We start from the raw sequence: 21,149 nt of genomic DNA on the forward strand, positions 1-21,149 counted from the left end.
TTAAAAACAATATAATTTTAATTTAATTAAAGGTGCATAAATACATAAATAAAACAGATATGTGTGACATAAATATAGATGCGTATCTAAAAAGACTGGTGAGATCACAAGTAACTTACTTTCTTCATTTTATTTATCTGTCTTCCTAAATTATCTACCTTTGTATTAAAAATTGTCTTTTTAAAAATGTTTTTCAGTTATCAAACTGTAAACTTACAATTTTAAGACATAATCTACTTTTATTTCAAAAGGTATACAAAAATGAGACACAATATCAATTTAAAAATAGATTACTACAATTCTCTAGTGGTCCATCTTTATTTCTTCTTACTTTGAGTCTAAACATTATAATTTCCCTAAGGTTGTTTACACTGCAATTGTATAGCAAAAGGAAAGAAGTCTAGAGAAACTGAGCAAGGGAACAGCAAAAACCCCTGGAACTACTACTAACTGGCCTTTCATCTCTGGTGCAAATATCATTACTCCATGCTGTAATCCTCCAAGCAGGCACTGAATTTTGTACCTTAAAATGAGACTATAGTATTGTCCAAACGAGGGACTCCACAGGAAAAAGAATATCAAGAACTCATGTTTATTTACTGATAAAAGATAAGGATGGGAAAAACAAAGACTTGCTAACTTTCCCATGTTGATCTTCACTAGTAAAACTGCTCAGCATGTTTGTTCAGTCTGCAGCTTCTTTCCACGTGACTTACAAGGTGTTATTTTAGCATGAATGGAACCCCCTTGAGTAATGTGACTGACTCAGGAAGAGCCAGTTCATGCAGCTATTAGCCTCCAGTTCTATCCCAGTAAAGAGAATATTCTTGTTGGATTTGTGGAAAGGCTCTGAGAGGAAGGAAGAGACATTAGTGAGAATTTCCCTCAGATAAAACATGTTTTAATTTAAAGAAATCCTGCTCAATTATTTGCCCCCCACCAATATTACATATGAATAATTTAGGATGGAAATGGAAAGCCTTGCTTTTTGTCAAGAAATTTTTTTCCTGCCAAATTTCCCACTGTTATAATGCAAACACACATATTTAATGGACAGGCCAATCTTCCTCCTACTTTCTTTCTGCGTAAAGATTGGTTCAGTTCTAGAGTCAAGGACTGAAGAGTTTTTACTACATCCTTTCTGTCAGTTAAAGTAGTAACTGCATATAGTACTTTATTTGAATTTTATTGCATTTCTAAGTATTAAATGTACATCACAGACAATTTTGAAAATATCAAAAAGCCCAAGGAAGATTACAGTCACCCATAATCCCACCACTCAGAAAAAAACCCTTATTACTAATAGTAAAAATTACTAAGTTGGTTATTTAAAAGGGTGCAGTAAAATGTCAAGAACACTTAAGTAGAAATTATAAAAAAAAAACTAAGGAAAAAGTAAAGGCATTTAAATTTGCTTTCAAATGAGGAAAACAAAGATTACCTATCCACAAACATGTTTTCCAGATTCCCTTCCTCCTTGGAAGTATCCACGAAATAGAATCAATGTGATTAAGAGACCATAGTAGTCAGTTCTCTTGCCTAAACCCTATGCTCAATCATACCTCTGGTTGTTACTGTATAAAAGATGAATGTTTTTCAGCAGTCGGGTATATCCATAAAGGCTCCTAATCACCAAATTACAGTAATACTTTATGAATGAACGAAGGGCTGGGCAAACTGTCATCAAAATCTATTACCTGTTTTATCTACTGAATTTCAGATTTCACTCTCTTTAACTGCTAAAAGAGTTTTTTTCCCTTGTGAAATTTTATAAGCACTTTCTGCTACCAATTTCCAATAGAAAACTCCATACAATCACAGCATAAAACAACTGAGGGTGGCTAAAAACAGACATACTCAGGAGCCATCTGGAAAAGGCCAAAGAGCCACCCAAAGGACTTGAGTAGATGAAATTATTTTAGTGTATGAAGTCTATTTGGTGTACAAAGTCTATTTCTTGGAATGACACATCTCATGTGACCTAGGCTCTGTGAAAGTAAGGGTTTTGTGGACAACTATCTCTGGGAAATGCTTTACAGTATATATTCTTCTTGAGCTTATTATACATTAGCATATTAAGGGTTATGAGCAGTCAAGAAAAAATAAAATAATTCACTTTTGTTTCAGACAACGTTTCCCAAACTTCTTTGACCATGAATCCTTTGGAGGCATAACACTATTAATAACTCAAGATGCTCAGGATTTGTGGAACACATTTTATGAATGCCACCTTAATGAATGTCCAGGATCTTCAGCCATATTAGTAATCCAGAGTTCAGCAAACTCAACAATGCTCACTCCTTTATTTAAATGTATATAGACTGAATTTGAATAATTTACCATTATAAGTATTTATTTAAAAAAATCAACATATATGAGTAAATTTTAAAGTGTGTAAATAATATCTCAATAAAGCTATTTTGGTTTAAGAAATCAATGTGTTGTTTCAGAAATACTGAAAAGTAGAGTTACTTAGTGAACACGATATCAGAGCAAAAATAGGATAGTTTTAAGTCATATTTTATGCTGGCCAAGGTGACTCATTCCTGCACGATAAGAGAAGATACATCTACAGTTAATATAATGTCTTCCAGACTCTATCCCTCTCTCCCAATGCTACCTCTTCTAGCTTTTTTCCCCAAATATTCTGGCTAATGTTTATAAATTAATCTACTTAAGTCCTCCTAATAGTACAAGAGAGTAAACGCATACTGCAGGGTGGCAATGAACAGCAGTAGCCATAGTCCAAAACAGCCCACTATAAATGTAGTCTTTTACCTAATGTTCTTCCAGACATATATATGTGAAAAAATATTTTAAGAATTGCAAAGATTAAAAGTTTCTAATTCCAAATCTTTAGGTATAACTGCTATATAAAGAATATATGTTATATATTTACCTGTGACATTATATGGTCTAATACACATCAAATATAACCTATTTGAGAAGTAATGTTCAAAGCTAAAAATCTCCCTTCTAATCTTACTAATTTTTTCTAGAAGTAAAAATTGACAAGGTTGATCTAAGTGCTAAATCAGAATCATACTCCATGCATCCGTCCTAGAGTTGATACAAGAAAAGCTTATCTCATTTGTTGCCATAGATGGATTATACCAGCTAAATAAATTTCAATGGTCACTTTTAGTTTCTTTATCTCTTGGTTCAAATACAAGTAGCATAAAAAGAAAAGAAGATGGTACTTTTTAATATGCAAACCATTTATTGAACTATTTACTATTTTAAAATATCATTCTTAAAAGAGGCCACAAAAATTATAACATTCAGAAATTTTAGGTAAACTCCAAAAGTAAGCTTTTTTTTTTTTTTTTTGGTAGTCAACTTGTACCAAGTTTAGCAGCAAGAGGATACTTCCTTAGAGACTTTCAGTGGACTTAAACTCAGTTTCCGCTGGTGCTATGTAAAGCATCCACGATGGTTTTATTGTACTCTGCAATCTGCTTGGTCACATTTTTCTTAATTGGCTGGTAATCACTCTCTTGACTCTTGGTTGCTATGACTAATTACATGAGTTAAGGGGGAAAACAATGTCAACAAAAATCTAATTGTGCCTGAGAAAGGAACTAAATACTGACATTTTTCATACTGAAGATGGTACAAAAAAGCACAATTAGAATACTTTAAAATACAGTACATTATTTTAACAGATTAAGCATCAATTAAAACCTAAAATGCCAAGCTAAACTTATTGCAAAAAATTCATATACAACATAAACACTTTTTAATACTTAATATGTTACGCATTTTTAATCTAATTCTGGTCTTAGAACAATCTAACGTTCAATGAACTAGTTCCCATATTCAAACACACATACACACATACACATACCATGTTCTCTAGAGTACCACAAATAATTTAAGGCAAATTTCTAGACTTCACTCTGCTCCAAAATCACCTACTTTATGTTGCACAAAACTCCACTGTTAGACTTAGAGCATACTGTGAACAAGTCCTCTATTTTTAAACTAAGTTGCACTAACACTGGCAACAGAGCACCTAAAACACCTTATCTGGAGGTAAGATGGGGTCCAGGCTGCTTCTGAGCTGAAGTTCAGCACCACCCTGGGGGAGAACCTATGCTGCCACTGAGCCAGGATCTAGTTCTCCAGGCAGAGACACCCTTGAATGGGTCAAAGAAGGGAATAGGAAACAACTTTTAAGGAAACATTTGTTACAACTTCACAACACATGTTCTCAACAGCTGCTTGCTGCCTCCTGTAATCAAACTAAAAGTAAACAATAAGATGAGACATAAGTATCATCTCTGTAGACATATAATGGAGTCGAAATGGCTAAAACATGGATGAGCTTGGAAGTCAAGCTTCTCAGGATCTTACTTAGTTTACCTCCCTTTGCTGCCCAGATATTCAAGATAGAACCATATAAACAACAAACAACTATATATTATATATTATGTACGTATATATATATATACTTGTGGATATATATAACTATATGGTTATATATAATTCTCCCAACACTATGAGAAGGAAATATTAACTATATTTTAGAGATTTTAGAGATGATACAATTCTGGGGCCGAGAGCAGTGGCTCATGTCTCTAATCCCAGCACTTGAGCAGGCCGAGGTGGGATTGAGCCTAGGAGTTTGAGACCAGCCTGGCTAAGTTGGCGAGACCCCTGTCTCTAAACAAAAGAGAAATTCTTGCCATGTTTTTCAGAAGATTTACTGATAATGTTTAACTTTACCCAAGCCCTGTGATCCTGGAAAATTGAATCTTAAGAGATGATACAGTTCTAGCTTGAACAGATTAAACTGTCCAGTTTGTAACTTACAAGCAATAGAGTTAACATTTAAAATTGGATCGCCCGACTCCAAAATCTGGGCACTTAATCACTATGCCACATTAAGTCTTTGTACTCCTTTTTTGGCAATTCCCAAAATCTGCTTTCTATTAGTTACTTGAGGGCACGCGCGTGCACACACACACACACACACACACCTCTTAACTACTGTAGAATTGAAACAGTCATATTCATTTAATTTAGCTCAGTGTTTTGTACATATTTGGTATTTAATAAGTAGGTGTTGAACTAAATCTGAGTCTTTAAAAAAATTCCTAGAAAAAAATAACTCAGTCAACTTCATTTTCAGCTTTTTTTTTTTTTGAGACGGAGTCTTGCTCTGTCGCCCAGGCTGGAGTGCAGTGGTGCCATCTCGGCTCACTGCGAGCTCCACCTCCCGGGTTCACGCCATTCTCCTGCCTCAGCCTCCCAAGTAGGTGGGATTGCAGGCACCCGCCACCACACCCGGCTATGTTTTTTTTGTATTTTTTAGTAGAGATGGGGTTTCACCGTGTTAGCCAGGGTGGTCTCAATCTCCTGACCTTGTGGTCCACCTGCCTCGGCCTCCCAAAGTGTTGGGATTATAGGCATGAGCCACCGCACCCGGCCCCATTTTCAGCTTTTTAAAGGATACATTCTTTCATCGCAAAATTATTTTGCTCAAGGTGTTGCCACTTTCTCTCCAAATTTGTAAGCTAAAAACATAAAAGAAAAATATTAATTAGGACCCATATTTAAAACAATTAAATGCCTTTCTAAGAGGATAAGACAAAAAAAATCTCTCCAACTTTAAATCTTATCAACTTACATTTTATTGAGATAAAGCCATGGTAGAAAAAAAAGATTAAATAATAGTAAATACATTAATACAGTGATGAATCCTATAACATGTTTTACTCTATATATTTATTTTAATTATAAAATATTTTAAATGTTTATTATACCAATGAACATGCCAACTGAAAGACAATTTATGATTTTCCTTTCCCTAAAAAAACTTTTAAAAGAAAAATGGGACATGATGGGAATCTCTTCTTAAAATCTGGAAGTCTAATGCCACAAATATAATACATATTCAAACACTGTCAAAGGTTCAGCCATATAGGAGAAACTTCCTTATTTCCAGGGCTAAATTTCCTGTCTAATTCCACAAGCTGTGATAAGAGCAGAGCTGCAGTGTGAAGATTATAAGAGAGCTGGTAAAAAGCTGGCACTGTTACAATAATTTCTGCATCAACAGGAAGCTAATGTGGATATTATATTGATGGTTGCTTCCTCAGAAGACAATTTTACTGTTATAGAATTATATTGTTTTTCTGATTTAATTAACCTTGTAACTCTGGTTATGGTCTTTCTTTTTTAAGATGCACACAGTTTTTTCCAAAGCAAAGGACCATTTGAAAATTGAAATGCTAAAATTATGTTCCACCTGGACATTTCAAAGAAGTAATGATTATTTTTAAAAATACAATAATTGAAGCAACAGTGGAAATGTTTCTATCCTCACATTAAAATAATTTTCAGGGTGTAAATTCAGGCTTGATGTAGATCCATCTCATTGTTTCCTCCAAAGAGATAAATCTAGATATTAGAATGAATCATAGCTAATTAATTATGTGAACTGTATGTGCTGTGAGCTGGTATTACTAAATCACATCAATCTCCCCCAGACAGGACCTTGAAGTTAAGATGGACTTAAGGAAGCAGTCAGCAGTTTCTGGCAGTAAATCTCTAATAACCTTCAGCAAAGTCAAGTACCAGACTTTTTTGTCATTGTTTCATACAAACAGGTGGCCTTCTTAGAATGCATCAGACCTGTTAAGTGCTACAGGAATGGTATAAAGGCAATGCTGTGTCAGACGGTCAAAGTCCTTTTACATTATACCTCTATATTATTGACTCCTTTAAACCTCCAAGGACATCATGAAGCAAAAATTCATTTTGAAAATCTGTTTTTCCCTAACTAGTTTAAATAATCTGTTACATAAAATTCTTTAGAGATGCCAAAAGCCAGTTTTCAAGAAGATAATTGTGAAAGATAGGAAGACCAGGATTTGATTTAATCAGTTGGGATTCACAAAAGATGACAAATAACACAGAGAAGGATTCAAAATTGTGGCTTATGTTATGATTTCCAGTTATCAATACATGGAGTTAAAATTAGCAATTAATGTGGGGATAAACAAGGTAACCACTCACTGGCTCTAAGAAATGGTGTTTTTCAAGTGCTTTCCACCTTAAATCATCTATTCAGTGAATGAGGAGGGCTAATATTCCATAAGAAGTATCAGTAATTTTTTCCAAGAATTGCTGAAGACAATGACCTCCCAAACTTTGTCTTGTTTCTTCCCCAGCACTCATCCTCACTCTAAACAACCTAAGAAAATTGTGTCAATTATAAGTCTATATCTAGGTTTCCATATGAAGTAGAACAGAATAACTGGTAAATTTGAATTATGTAAATTAGTGATTTCTAAGCTTTTAGTAGTTGTAGCAAGCTTTCATGAGATTCTACCCTTTTCAAAAAGAATGTAAGGTGTATGTTGTTTTCAAATGGTACATCCATACAATGAAATAGCTAATGCTATAGAAATGTCACCAAAGGCCGAGTGTGGTGGCTCACACCTGCAATCCCAGCACTTTGGGAGGCCGAGGCAGGTGGATGACCTAAGGTCAGGAGTTCGAGACCAGCCTGGCCAACAAGGTGAAACCCTGTCTCTACTAAAAATACAAAAAAATTAGCCAGGCGTGGTGGCTGGCGCCTGCAATCCCAGCTACTTGGGAGGCTGAGGCAGGAGAATTGCTTGAACCCAGGAGGTGGAGGTTGCAGTGAGCCAAGATCACACCACTGCACTCCAGCCTGGGTGACAAGAGCAAAACTTCGTCTCAAAAAGAAAAAAAAGGCTAAGCACAGTGGCTCATGCCTGTGATCCCAGCACTTTGGGAGGCTGAGGCAGGAGGACAGTTTGAGGCCAGGAGTTCAAGACTAGCCAGGGCAATACAGCAAGACCCTGTCTCTATAAAAAATAATAAAAATTGGCTGAGCATGGTGGTCTGTGCCTGTAGTCCTAGCTACTCAGTGGCTGAGGCAGGAGGATCGGTTGAGTCAAGGAGCTCCAGGATGCAGTGAGCTACAATTATGTCACTACACTCTACCCTGGGTAACAGAGTGAGACTCTGTTTTAAAAAAAAAAAAGAAGGCTGAAAAAAGTTAAGAAAATGTTGAAAGACTGTATGAATAGCATGGTTTTATTTTTTGTAAAAACAATATGGATGTATGATTGCAAAGGACGAAAATACTACAAGGATATGGCACCAAAATGTTAACAACGGTTGTACCTAGGTAGTAGAAAATCAAATGACATCATTTTTATTTTGCTCTATCATGATCACATAACCATATGAAGAAAAAGAGAGTTTTGGGTTTTTTTTGAGACAGAGTCTCGCTCTGTCACCCAGGTTGGAGTGCAGTGGCGCGATCTCAGCTTACTGCAAGCTCCGCCTCTCAGGTTCAAGCCATTCTCCTGCCTCAGCCTCCCGAGTAGCTGGGACTACAGGCACCCGCCACCACTCCTGGCTAATTTTTTGTATTTTTAGTAGAGACGGGGTTTCACCGTTGTTAGCCAGGATGGTCTTGATCTCCTGACCTCGTGATCCGCCCACCTCAGCCTCCCAAAGTGCTGGGATTACAGGCGTGAACCACCGTGCCTGGCCAAAAGAGGGAATTTTTAATGCATTTAGGGTTTTAAACCATGTGTGCAAATTTCTAATATAGACCAATTAGATATAAGAATGATCAATTTTTTTCAGACCATAGTTATTGACTTTGTACATGACACATAATGCTTCATTCAATCATTCAACAAATAATTGCTGAGTACCTACGATGTGCCAACCAATACCACAGTGCAAGGAATAAAGTAAACGAGACAGACATTGTCTCTGTCCCGTCAGAGTTCTCAATGTAGACCTCACACGCTGTTCAAGTAATTATCAGCAAGATGAGTGATATGAAAAGGGGGCTGCAGGTATATATATCTATGCATCCTATGTAAATAATTGGAGATATGAATTAAGAAGTTCAAGGATACCTGGATTGCTCTTTATAGCATTATTTCAATGGTTTTAAAACTAGAAATTACCTAAATATCCAACGAAAGGGAATTGGTTCAATATATTATGCGACATTCATGTACTAGAATATCATTAAGCTATTAATATTTTTTAAAAGTCAATATATATATTGACAAGGGAAAGTACTTATGATGTATAGTTAATCATGAAAAACAAGCTCCTAAATGATATGTACAATATGGTACAATTTCTATAAATGCATAGAAATACATGTGTACCTAAGTATATGCATAAATATGTGTATACACATATCTATCTATCTATCTATCTATCTATCTATCTATCTATCTATCTATCCATTGACTAAAAGAACCCACACTAAAGCAACAATAAGCATTCTCTCTTCTGGGTGGTGGGGTACTAATCATTAGAATTTATTTTATTTGTGATTTTACGGATTTTTAGTTTCTGTATTAGTAATGTTTCACTTCCAAAATTTTTAAAATATACTACCCCATATATCTTAATAGTTGTGCCCAAGACAGTATCTAACAGAGTTGGCTTTCAATATAGGTTTATGGAAGGTAAGAAAGCAGGAGTCCATTCATTCTGAATGAAGACTGTACAGAATCTGGCTGTCTTAAAAGTCAGAAAATCTAGAAGGTATATAAAGCAAATTTTAAAATAAAAAAATGATTGTTTTGGGGTGAAAATATAGACTAAGAGAATTTCAAAGTCATTTAAAACATTTTTTACCTGAGAATGTGTCTCATTTTCTTGCAATTGTGTTTTTAGTGCCTCATATTCTATGTTTTGCTTCTCCATTATTTTCTTAAAGGCATTTCTGTGGGTTGATAATATCATTCTCTCCTGATGTAATTTCTAGAAAGATCCAAACAGAAGTGACAGGTTATAGACAATATGTAGTAAGCCAATATAAATCATATTTAACTTAATTTCAATAACTATATTCTGGTAAAATTATATCAAGGCTATAACTACTCTAAAACCCGTTTGTAAAAATATCCTTTGAACTATAAGCTATGTTAACATTATCTGTATTAATAACTCTATTAATGCTGCCATATCTCTCCCGACCCTACCAAATTAAGTCTAAATTAATGTAAATGGCAATGGAAAGCCACTGACAAGTTTCAGGTAGGATAGAGTCATAATCTAAACTGCATTTAACAAAGCTCACATCTGCTGAAATGCTCTGTATTAAGTAGCAGCTATACCTTGCTTTTCAATTTTTGCTTTTCTTTAAAACTTTAAGTCACTCTAAATTCCAACTACATATGTAAACATTTTTATTTTTTCTCACTTATATATATAAAATAATCAACTTAAAATAATAAATCCTATAAACCACAAATATATTACATTTGATCAAGAAAAAAACAATCTGAATTGTAATTCTGTAAGACTTGGTTAACATTTACCTTTATCTTTTCTTCACCTGATGATTTTAAAGCTGGCAAATCATTATATGTCTCCAGATCAGTTGTCATTTGCTTAATTTTGCTTTTTAGAGAATGCTGTTCTTCAGTCATCTTACTTTCTAGAAGCTCCATTTTCTGCAGATCCAACTGCAGACGTTGAATGTCTGAAACATAAGAATTTAAGGTGATAATTAATCAAAATTTTATTCCTTTCACATAAGGAAATGTAATGCAACTATTAAAAATCATGTTTTTAAAGAATATCTGTAAAAGAAATATATGTTCACTGTAACCAGTGAGATAATATAAACTAAGAAAAAAAAAATACTCATCCCCTCAATAACCAATTTCAGGTAACCAATATATTAGGGAATCAAGTTAACCTGATGTCTATTAGCCACAGCTGTCTCCATGCTAACAAACATTTAAGTTTTTTTCTTGCTTAGTAATATAATCTATATTATGAGATAAAGACACATTATTTTTAATAGAAGCATGACACAGTTATGTAGGGAAAAAACCAAGTTATAAAACATTATATATATATTTGAGCACAATTTTATAATTGCACATATAATCAACTCTTACTATCTGTGGTAGTTATGTCCTATGAAGTTATTGTGAATGATGAGTTAGCAAATATTGAACTATTGCTCCCAAAGGAAATACAAAGTTCCTGTGAGCCTTTAGTCACATTTTAGTCAATTAGCCAATACATAATCTTGCTTTATGTTTGTTTAAAGACATTTTATTTACTATAGGTTGTAGATTCACTAACATTGAACTCACAGCCAACAGCACTGTAACTTATGCCTGAATTAAGTTTACCTATCACACATTTTCTCCATAAGGCTATGATGTGCCTTAGGAACACTTAGCACATCAGCACTTTGCTTGGGGCCATTTTAAATGGCATGATCACCAACAGAAAGCACAAAAATGCAAAAAACATGCCACTAAATATACTGCAAAAAGGAAACCTCTTTATAGTATGAGAACTGATATAAGAAGGCAGAGTGTTGCCTTTTTCAACTTCTGTTGGCAATGTGCATGTCAGGCTGTTGAAATTTTTCACGAGTCTGCACATGCCCACAAATGATCATGAAAATGCTGCAAGGATTGATTCGGGGGGTACAAAGTAACTTTAGTGAGAAGGCAAATTCACAATATGAAATATATGAATAATGAGGATACCTGTGTGTGTCTCATTCTTCCATTCAAAAATATCAAGCATCTACTATGTGCCAGGTGCTGAGGATATAATAGCAATCAACAGAGACATAGTTTTCACTCAGGGAGCTGTATTTTAGAGGTAGAAGCAGGCAATTAAATAAGTATTTACAATAAACTGGATAAATATGAAAAGAGTAGCACAGGGTGCCATAAAAGCATGTAGCAGGGATGAAGAGAGCTCTCTAAAGATATGCCTTTCAATTAAAGGCTTAAGGTTTATGAATATCACACAAAGAGGAAGGTAAAAGTGTTCCAGCAAAAACAATCAGCATGTGCAAAGTCTAGAGGTAAGAAAGTCTAGTACCTTTGAGCCAGTAACAAGTTCAGCATACTGAATAGTAAATGAATATGAATGAATTTGAAGAGTAAAAAACAATGCTTCGAAAGTCACTGATTTGAGAAAAGAGGCTGTTATCCAACCAAAATTTTTAAAGTTAGTATAATTAAGCCAGTATTTCTTGAATGTTTCCTTTTATCCCTTTAAGCGTTTTAAAAGTCAACCACAGCGACATACACTATTTAAAAATATATATGTGTATGTACACATAAATACAAATATGTATATAGCAAAACTTAAATGTTGTTGCAAAGAGTTTTGTTTTGTTGGATTCTTATCTCTACCATGGTTAGAAATAGTTATGAGAATCAAAGAGCTGAACAAGTGACTAAGGCTTATGCTATTTTAATGCTCAAAATAGGAACTGTTTTTAGCCTGTAGATATTTTGACTATTTGGAGTAAACACTGATATAAATCTAACTGCAAGTTTAATTTGAATATATACTAGGGAAATACATTTAAGAACCATACAAATTGATTTTTCTTGATAAAAGGAGAAAATGGCTGGTATAGGGTAAAGTTTATCTTCCTTTAACAACAGGTCCCCAATGAAAAGCTAAATGCTACACCAAGGGAAGAGACAGGAAGAGGATGCAGTCTAGTTCCTTCTGATATGCCGTGAAGTTGCAAAGTTTACCAAGCAGTGTGTACATAGGAGCAAAATCTCAGAAGGAACCACTTTGACCCGGGGAAGTGTTTCTAAGATAGTCTGTCATCAGCACATTTGTTTACTCTCTGGAGTTTCCTTTCCAAAAATATAAATAAAAACTATTGCTCATAAATCCCTTGCCTCTTTGCCCATGCAGTACACCAGTGTTTCTCAACCTTTTTCTTACATTATTGATTCCCTAAGAAGTCGATTACAGACTCTTTTTCCCCAATCACCTCCCTCCCCTGAAATTTTTACATCACCCATGTGGTGTGTAGCCATTTAGGTATGGTGACCTCTGGAAGGCCATTATAATATCTAAGTTTTCTTCACCCTTCCCCCAAGAAGTGATTACTCCATTAAAAAAAAAAAAAAAAAAAAAGGCCAGGCGCGGTGGCTCACGCCTGTAATCCCAGCATTTTGGGAGGCCGAGGCGGGCGGATCACGAGGTCAGGAGATCGAGACCATCCTGGCTAACACGGTGAAACCCCGTCTCTACTAAAAATACAAAAAATTAGCCGGGCGAGGTGGCGGGCGCCTGTTGTCCCAGCTACTCGGGAGGCTGAGGCAGGAGAATGGCGTGAACCCCTGGGGGCGGAGCCTGCAGTGAGCCAAAATCGCGCCACTGCACTCCAGCCTGGGCGACAGTGAGACTCCGTCTCAAAAAACAACAACAACAACAACAACAACAACAACAACAACATGGAGTACACTAAATCCATTCTATCTGAAAGGCGAACAAGAATATTATAAACCTCTCATGGTGTTTTGAAGATACAAAAAAATTTCTTGAGGTGGGGGATGGTGTTAGGGAAGGAAAGAAAGAATAAATTATATGGTTGGTTGAAGTTAAAATGAAAACAATGTAGTAAATGAAATTAATTATAAGCATCAAAGAATTTAACCCTTACAAAGAAAAATTTCCAGCAAAATCCTTATCATACTATTAAACTGGATTTTTATCTCCATTGAAGCCAGTTTTCAATTTTTTTTCAAACTGTACATCTCAGGAGAACACATAATGACTACTTTTTTTTGAGATAGATTTTCGCTCTGTTGCCCAGGCTGGAGTGCAATGGCGCGATCTCCGCTCACTGCAACCTCCACCTCCCGGGTCCAAGTGATTCTTCGGCCTCAGCCTCCTGAGTAGCTAGGATTACAGGCTTGCACCACCACACAGGCTAATTTTGTATTTTTAGTAGAGATGGGGTTTTACCATGTTGGTCAGGCAGGTCTTGAACTCGTGACCTCTGATGATCCGCCTGCCTTGGCCTCCCAAAGTGCTGGGATTACAGGCGTGAGCCACCTCCCCTGGCCCATAATGACTAGTTGTTAAAAGGAATTGTAAACACAAAGTATACAGTACGGAATGAATACAAAGTCTTGATTATTGAATTTGTTTCCTGGTATTGATTTTTGCCTTTTAAAAAATGTACATTTCTTGACAGCTGTTACAGAAAGATAGCTTAAAGGGGGGAAAACTTGTTGAATTTACATTGACTTTAGATAAAAGAAAAACTTAGGCATGAAGGTCTAAAATACGAAACAGAGGTTTTCTAAATGAAATAAAACTATAAAATTATTTAGTTTATAGAAAAGAGAAAATATTTTTAAATATTCATATATGTCCAAAAGAAATGAAAATAGGATCGTGAAGAAATACTTACACACCCATGTTCACTGCAGCATTATTCACAATAGCTAAAAGGTGGAAGCAATCTGTCTGTCTATAGATAGACTTTAAAATATGATATATACATGCAATAGAATGTTATTCAACCTTAAAAAAGAAAATCCTTCTTTGCTACAACATGGATGAACCTTAAGGACATTACGCTAAGTGAACTAAGTCAGTCCCAAAAGGACAAATACTGTATGACTTCATTTATATGAGGTAATTTAAAGTAGTCAGACTCATAGAAACAGAAGTAGAATGGTGGTCTCCAGGGGTCAGGGGATAGGGAAATATGGAGTTGTTATTCAGGAGGTAAAGTGTTTTTGTTCTGCAAGATGAAAAAGTTCTAGAGATTCGTGGCACAACAATGTGCATATAGTTAACACTACTGTACTGTACACTTCAAAATGGTTAAGATGATAAATTTTGTTATGTGTTTTTTTTACCACAATAAAAATATACTCACAGTCAAACCAACAGTAGTTATATATCAAGAATGTAACTCCTCCAGTTACTTGGCATATAGACATACAAAAAAAAAAAAAACTACGGCAAACAAACTCTCAACAAATCTGGATATAAAATAGGCTTAAATATAGCAATTATATACCTATATCACCACTACTAATGCAATTAATAGCATTCAGTATGCATTTATAGGTCCATAATCCCTTATCTAAAACCCTTGGGCAGTTCTATTTCAGAATGCAGACTTCTTTGGATTTTAGAAAAGTAATATAGCACATATACTAATGATTACATAACTCCCATGGCAAAGTCTGAGGGAATACCTTGTCATCAAGTACATGAATATTTCTATAGCAAAAAGCATAAATAGTCACACTAGGTAGGATAATTAAAAACTATAAATAGCCTCACGTCAGTTCAGGTCAGGTCAGGTTTTGCTGCCAATATCTTTTTAGATTTTGGGAATCCAGATAAAGGTATTATGGATCATTATTTCATTTCAAAAATCTTTTATATATATATATATTATTATACTTTAAGTTCTAGGGTACATGTGCACAACGTGCAGGTTTGTTACATATGTATACATGTGCCATGCTGGTGTGCTGCACCCATTAACTAGTCATTTACATTAGGTATATCTCCTAATGCTATCCCTCCTCCCTCCCCCCACCCCAAAACAGGCCCCGGTGTGTGATGTCCCCCTTCCTGTGCCCAAGTGTTCTCATTGCTCAATTCCCACCCAAAAATCTTTCAACATTCTTAAGTTAGCAAATATTAATTAGGTCTTCATTTCTCACTATCTCACTAACTGTAGTAATTCCAGGTAGACAAAAAAATAGCTAATTCAAAGCTGCAACACACCAGCATAAAGAACACCCACAGAAGCCATTAGTTCATAAACCAAAGATCCCATACAAATTTTTACATGACCTTATCCTAGTCTCTTTAACCTCAACTTTGTTTATTTGTATCTAATCTCCACCTGCACCATCCCAATGGCAGCCATTAGCCACATGTGATTTTTGAGCCCTTTTAAGTATGTCTAGTCCAGGCCAGGTGCAGTGGCTTACGCCTGTATTCCCAACACTTTGGGAGGCCGAGGTGGCCAGATGGCTTTAGCCCAGGAGTTTGAGACAAGCCTGGAAAACATGGTGAAACCCCATCTCTATTAAAAATATGAAATATTAGCTAGGCGTGCTGGTGTGTGCCTGTAGTCCCAGCTAGTTGGGAGGCTGAGGTGAGAGAATCACCTGAGCCCAGGAAGTAAATGCTGCAGTGAGCTGTGATCACGCCACTGCACTCCAGCCTGGGCAATGAGAGTGAGACCCTGTCTCATAAATAAATAAATAAATAAATAAATAAGGCTAGTCCTAATTGAAATGTCGTGAAGATAAAATATCTCTTTGATCATTTTTATATAGCTTACATGTTGAAATAATAACTTGGCTATATCAGTTTAAATACAATATATTATTAAAATTAATCTGTCTCTTTTTACTTTGTCAACATGGCTACTCGAAAACTTTATATAAATATAATATATACTGGCATTACATTTCTCTTGGACAGTGCTGCTCTAGTCTCATGATAGCAAGCATGACTGAAACTAATTAAAATGAAACATCATCTCTTCTTAACTATCCAAGACTGGGCTGGATATGTGCCCTATGTACTTCCGTTGCTCCTTATGCTTACTTCTATCATAGCATTATTTCATTGTATCAAAACTGTCACTCCACCAAGTTGAAAGTTTCTTGAGGAAACAGATTAGATTTTTTTAAGCCTCTTATACTGACAAAGATTCAATCCTTGACCAAACTAGCTAGGCTCCTCTGAGCTCTCTTCTCAACTAGGCCTCAACCTCTGCCTATAAAAATTCCACTCTCAGCACAAATGATTTCATGCACCACCTTCTACCCACATTAGAAGATTTAAACAAACAGTTTCTAACAGCTCAAGTCTGCATCCCTGGGATGACCCTATCCCCACTTAAAGTGCCTGCCAGACAAAGCTCAAGGCCACCAAAAGAATGTACTATTTATTCTAGCCCGTACTGGTCAACAGGCCCCTGACTACTCTTTCTTAGGGCATCCAGTTGTGAATCTTTCCTCTGTACCTTTAAGATGTATATGTGTATTAGTCTATTTGCATTGCTATAAAGGCATACCTGAGACTGGGTAATTTATTTTTAAAAAATAAGTTTATTTGGCTAATGGTTCTACAGGCTGTACATGAAACATGGTGCCAGCAACTGCTTCTGGTGAGGGCCTCAGGAAGCTTACAATCATGACAGAAGGCAAAGGGGAGCCTGCATGTTACAAGGCAAGAGAGAGGAGGAGGAGGTACCAGGCTCTTTTAAACAACCAGATCTTGCGTGAACTCACAGAGAACATACTAATTACTGCAAGGATGACACTGAGCCATTCATGAGAGATCCGCCCCCATGACCCAAACATTTCCCACTAGGCCCACCTCCAACACTAGAGGTCACATTTCAACATAAAATTTGGAGGGGACAAAAAATCCAAACCATATCTGTATGTACCTCCCACAACTCAGGAGTATTTTCCTCAAGGACCTAAAAGCCATTCCATTAAAACGTGATTATCAGGAAAGTTAGGGCCTCTGTCTGCTAGTCTGTGTATAAAGATAGACTCCTAACTTGATAATTGCCAGCTAACAGACACAGCTGGCCTAACCAGCATGTATATTGATGAACCCTGTAATTTTTCATTTCCCTTACTACTCCCTCATTCTCCCTTTAAAACACTCAATCACCTCTGTACAAATCAAAGTTTATTTCAATTCATGCTGGACCCTCCTGCCTTACTGCCATGCTGTATTACTGACTAAAATCTATCCTTAGCACTTTAACTTGCATCCAGCTTTGTTTATCTTTAACAATATCCAGAATTATATAGCACAGGCTTGAAATAAGTATTCAATAAATGTTGTTAAATCAGTGACAATATACAACATAATACTAGCCAGCTGATGAAAAAAGCCACACATAATTCTGGGGCAATAGGCAATCATAAATTATAACCTCTGTCAATGAGGCTTTAAAAGAATCAGAGAATAACATTGATATATTTTTTTAAAAAAAGAATATTAAAATCTAGGTTGTTTTCTCACCTGAAGTCAAATTCTGAGCTGTACTTTGTGATTTCTGCACTTCAGTAGATTTAAAATTGAGGTCATCCTGCATCATCTTTAGCTCTTGATTGGTGATAGAGGATATCTGTTCCATACGATTTATATTCTGCATTTGCAGAGAAATAAAAATAGAAAAAAATCCACTGATTTAGTTCTCAATAAAACTCTTGGAAAACACTGTCAAAGGATGAGATGTTTGGATCAGGTATTTTTTTTGAAATACACCATTCAAGTTATATGTTGTATAGAAAATGAGATTCCAAATTGGGTTTTCTCAATAAAGACAGACTATAAATTCAAAATTGTGGGGTTTTTTTCATTTCCTTTATTTCACTGTAGAAAAAATTCAACTACACTATTTTAGAAACTGGTTGGAGTCTTAAAACACTAGAATATTGAAAGGGGAGCATGCATTTCATAATAGATGCCCAATAAACATTTTTTGATAATTTGAGATACTCATTACATATACATACAAGAATCTTTTTATTTACAATAAATTTACAGTATAAAAATATATTAACATTTTCTAACATGTCTAGATTTTGAAATTATCTGTGCAAATGTTACTTTCAAAAGTTCAGATAGATTAACAATGGAAGAAGATCATAATAATTACTCTGAATTAGTGCTTCATTTACTGCTGAATATTGATATTATACATGTCATCCTTTTTCTCTATCACCCTAATTACCTGACATTTTGCTAGAGTGATAAAAAAGTTAATAGCTGAAATAAATAGTAACAAGTAAGGGAATTGAAAGGAAGCAGTTAAATGAGAAGATACAATAGTGAGCCGTTCTATTTTTTGAGTTGTATTTGGAAAGTTGATCCCGGCAAAAATAAAGAGGACACCAAGACAGGCACATGGTACTCACTCGACTGCAGTGCTCCAAGAGTGCAACAATGTTGGCTTCTATCTGTGCCTTTCGTTTCAGTTCCTGATTCTTTGTTTCCTCAAAAGTCTCAATAAAAGCTGACAATTGGAAAACATAAGAGAGGTTACTGCTGATAGAGTTAACACTATATAAACTCTAAAAAGTTCTTAAGAGTGCTTTTTAGAATTTTCTTTTTTTGAGACAGAGTCTCACTCTGTCGCCAGGCTGGAGGCAGTGGCACGATCTCGGCTCATTGCAACCTCCACCTCTGGGTTCAAGGGATTCTCCTGCCTCAGCCTCCTGAGTAGCTGGGACTACAGGCATGCACCATCACGCCCAGCTAATTTTTGTATTTTTACTAGAGACAGGGTTTCACCATGTTGGCCAGGATGGTCTCGATCTCTTAACCACGTGATCCACCCGCCTCAGCCTCCCAAAGTGCTGGGATTATAAGCTTGAGCCATGGTACCTGGCCCAATTTTTAGAAATTTTAAGCTGCCACTGTTTAATTTGTTATTAACCCAAAGGTAATTATTATTCAATAAGAACTTTATATACTTTCAAACTGCCTAAATCCTGTGACCTTGATATAAGTAAATCAGAAAGTTATAAATATAAGCTCAAAAGAAATAGCTGATAAAATGACAATCAGAAGAAATTTGCTTTTATAAAGATCTCCTTTGATACATCAATAATTATTAACACCCTGACTACTAACTTTATTTCTATAATTTCCACTGCTGAATACCCATTTTATCTGAAAATAAGTATTTTATTTACAATGCTGGATTCATTTCAACTAAATGAATTTAATAATGTATTCAGATTGTAAATAAATATTCTAGGAAATTATCTTTTTACTTGTTTAATATAGAAACAGCTCTTATTTACATTTTCGAGTATTTCTATGGAGCATCTAAAAAATAGAAACTTTCAGTCAAAAATAATTTTACTGTTAGCATGAATAACATCAATAGCTTGCCTTCTGTAATGGATTCCCATTATACTTTTTTCTTATATTTAGTATATTTTTTAAAGTAAAACAGTCTTCAACAAAACATTTTTTATTTGAATATGGTGGTAGAGGACCACAATCAACATTTTTTATAAAACTGAATTTTCTTTAATGTCCTGCTTCAGCATTCACACAGGTCTTATGTGTGAATATCCTGCTTCTATAATCTGTTGATCACACATTAAGTGGACATATGAGATTTTTACATATACAAAGGCATAAATGAACATTGTCTTTCAGGGGTTATTTTTTAAGGAAAACAAACCATAATTAATATGTGGAAAGCAATCTGAGCTAGGTGACCTTCTATTTTAAGATTCTGTAGTATAGGAATTCTTTCCATTCATTCAGTAAACATTCATTAAATGAACACTTATTGACACCTAAGTGCCAGATACCACACTAGGTAGTATCTAGTAATTTCCAATACTGTGGTGTCATGACACATTGTTCCTTGATTTTACACCTTTCTCCTTTACCAAAAGACTTAAAAAAATGTTTTTGAGATAATTTTTGGTATTTACTGACATTTTAAAGAAAACTTGGTACATTGTAAAATAAGAGGTGACAATTACTCTTTTATAGCATGCCTCCATGAAGGTAACTATTGACATCAGACCTAGATGAAATTCTAGCACTTCGCTAGAATTCAGATTCCAGCAAAATGATAACTTAAAAGGAAACCAGTAATTGAGAATACATGCCAATTTTTTAAAAAAATTATAAACGTATAAGTTTAAGTGAAAACCAATTTATAAAATCAGGCTGAGATTTTTTTTAAGTGAATCAAAACTAACAAAAGGCAACTAAAACTATAGCTGGTGATAGAAAAAAGTGACAATATCTGATGTGAGGGCTAATAAACAATGAGATAAGTATTATGGAAAGCTAAATATAAAAGTGAAAGATACTAAAGGTGAATATAGTGAAGCATGTAAAAGAGAACATTCAATCAATAAATGATCTATAGCAGCAGTCCGCAACCATTTTGGCAGCAGGGACCGTGGAAGACAATTTTTCTATGGACCAGGGCTGGGGGCAGATGCGGGTGACGGTTTTGGGATGAAACTGTTCTACCTGAGATCATCAGGGGTTAGATTCTCATAACAAGAGTGCAACCTAGATCCCTCATACGCGATAGGGTTCACACTCATATGAGAATCTAATGCTGCTGCTGATCTAACAGGAGGCAGAGCTCAGACGGTAATGCTCGCTTGCCAGTGGCTCACCTCCTGGTGTGCGGCCTGGTTCCTACCGGTCTGCAGCCTGGGGATTGGGGACCCCTGGTCTATAGGTTTCCTCTGTACAGACTACGAATGTAAGTACTAGCTTTAGAATCTAGCCCCAACGTATAGACACTCATCACATATCTTTTTAGAATTTTCTACCCATCT

General features: G+C 35.4%; 1 protein-coding gene across 3 annotated transcripts in view; it reads right to left on the reverse strand.

The window, feature by feature from the left end:
* Window positions 1–3,200: 3,200 nt before the first annotated feature.
* The window catches only part of IFT74 (intraflagellar transport 74), a 106,612-nt gene continuing 88,663 nt past the window's right edge, over window positions 3,201–21,149 (reverse strand). For all 3 annotated transcript variants that reach the window (XM_034967268.3, XM_034967269.3, XM_063594014.1), the window contains 6 exons: window positions 18,741–18,838; window positions 17,842–17,968; window positions 10,341–10,504; window positions 9,655–9,780; window positions 5,459–5,519; window positions 3,201–3,517 (listed from right to left, as the gene is read on the reverse strand). In XM_034967268.3, coding sequence (XP_034823159.2) covers window positions 3,399–3,517; window positions 5,459–5,519; window positions 9,655–9,780; window positions 10,341–10,504; window positions 17,842–17,968; window positions 18,741–18,838 — 695 coding nt within the window. In that variant the 3' untranslated portion in view covers window positions 3,201–3,398. The remainder of the gene's footprint in view (window positions 3,518–5,458; window positions 5,520–9,654; window positions 9,781–10,340; window positions 10,505–17,841; window positions 17,969–18,740; window positions 18,839–21,149) is intronic.

This window comes from Pan paniscus, chromosome 11 (genome assembly GCF_029289425.2).
Source record: "Pan paniscus chromosome 11, NHGRI_mPanPan1-v2.0_pri, whole genome shotgun sequence".
In the NCBI taxonomy this organism is placed as follows: domain Eukaryota; kingdom Metazoa; phylum Chordata; class Mammalia; order Primates; family Hominidae; genus Pan; species Pan paniscus.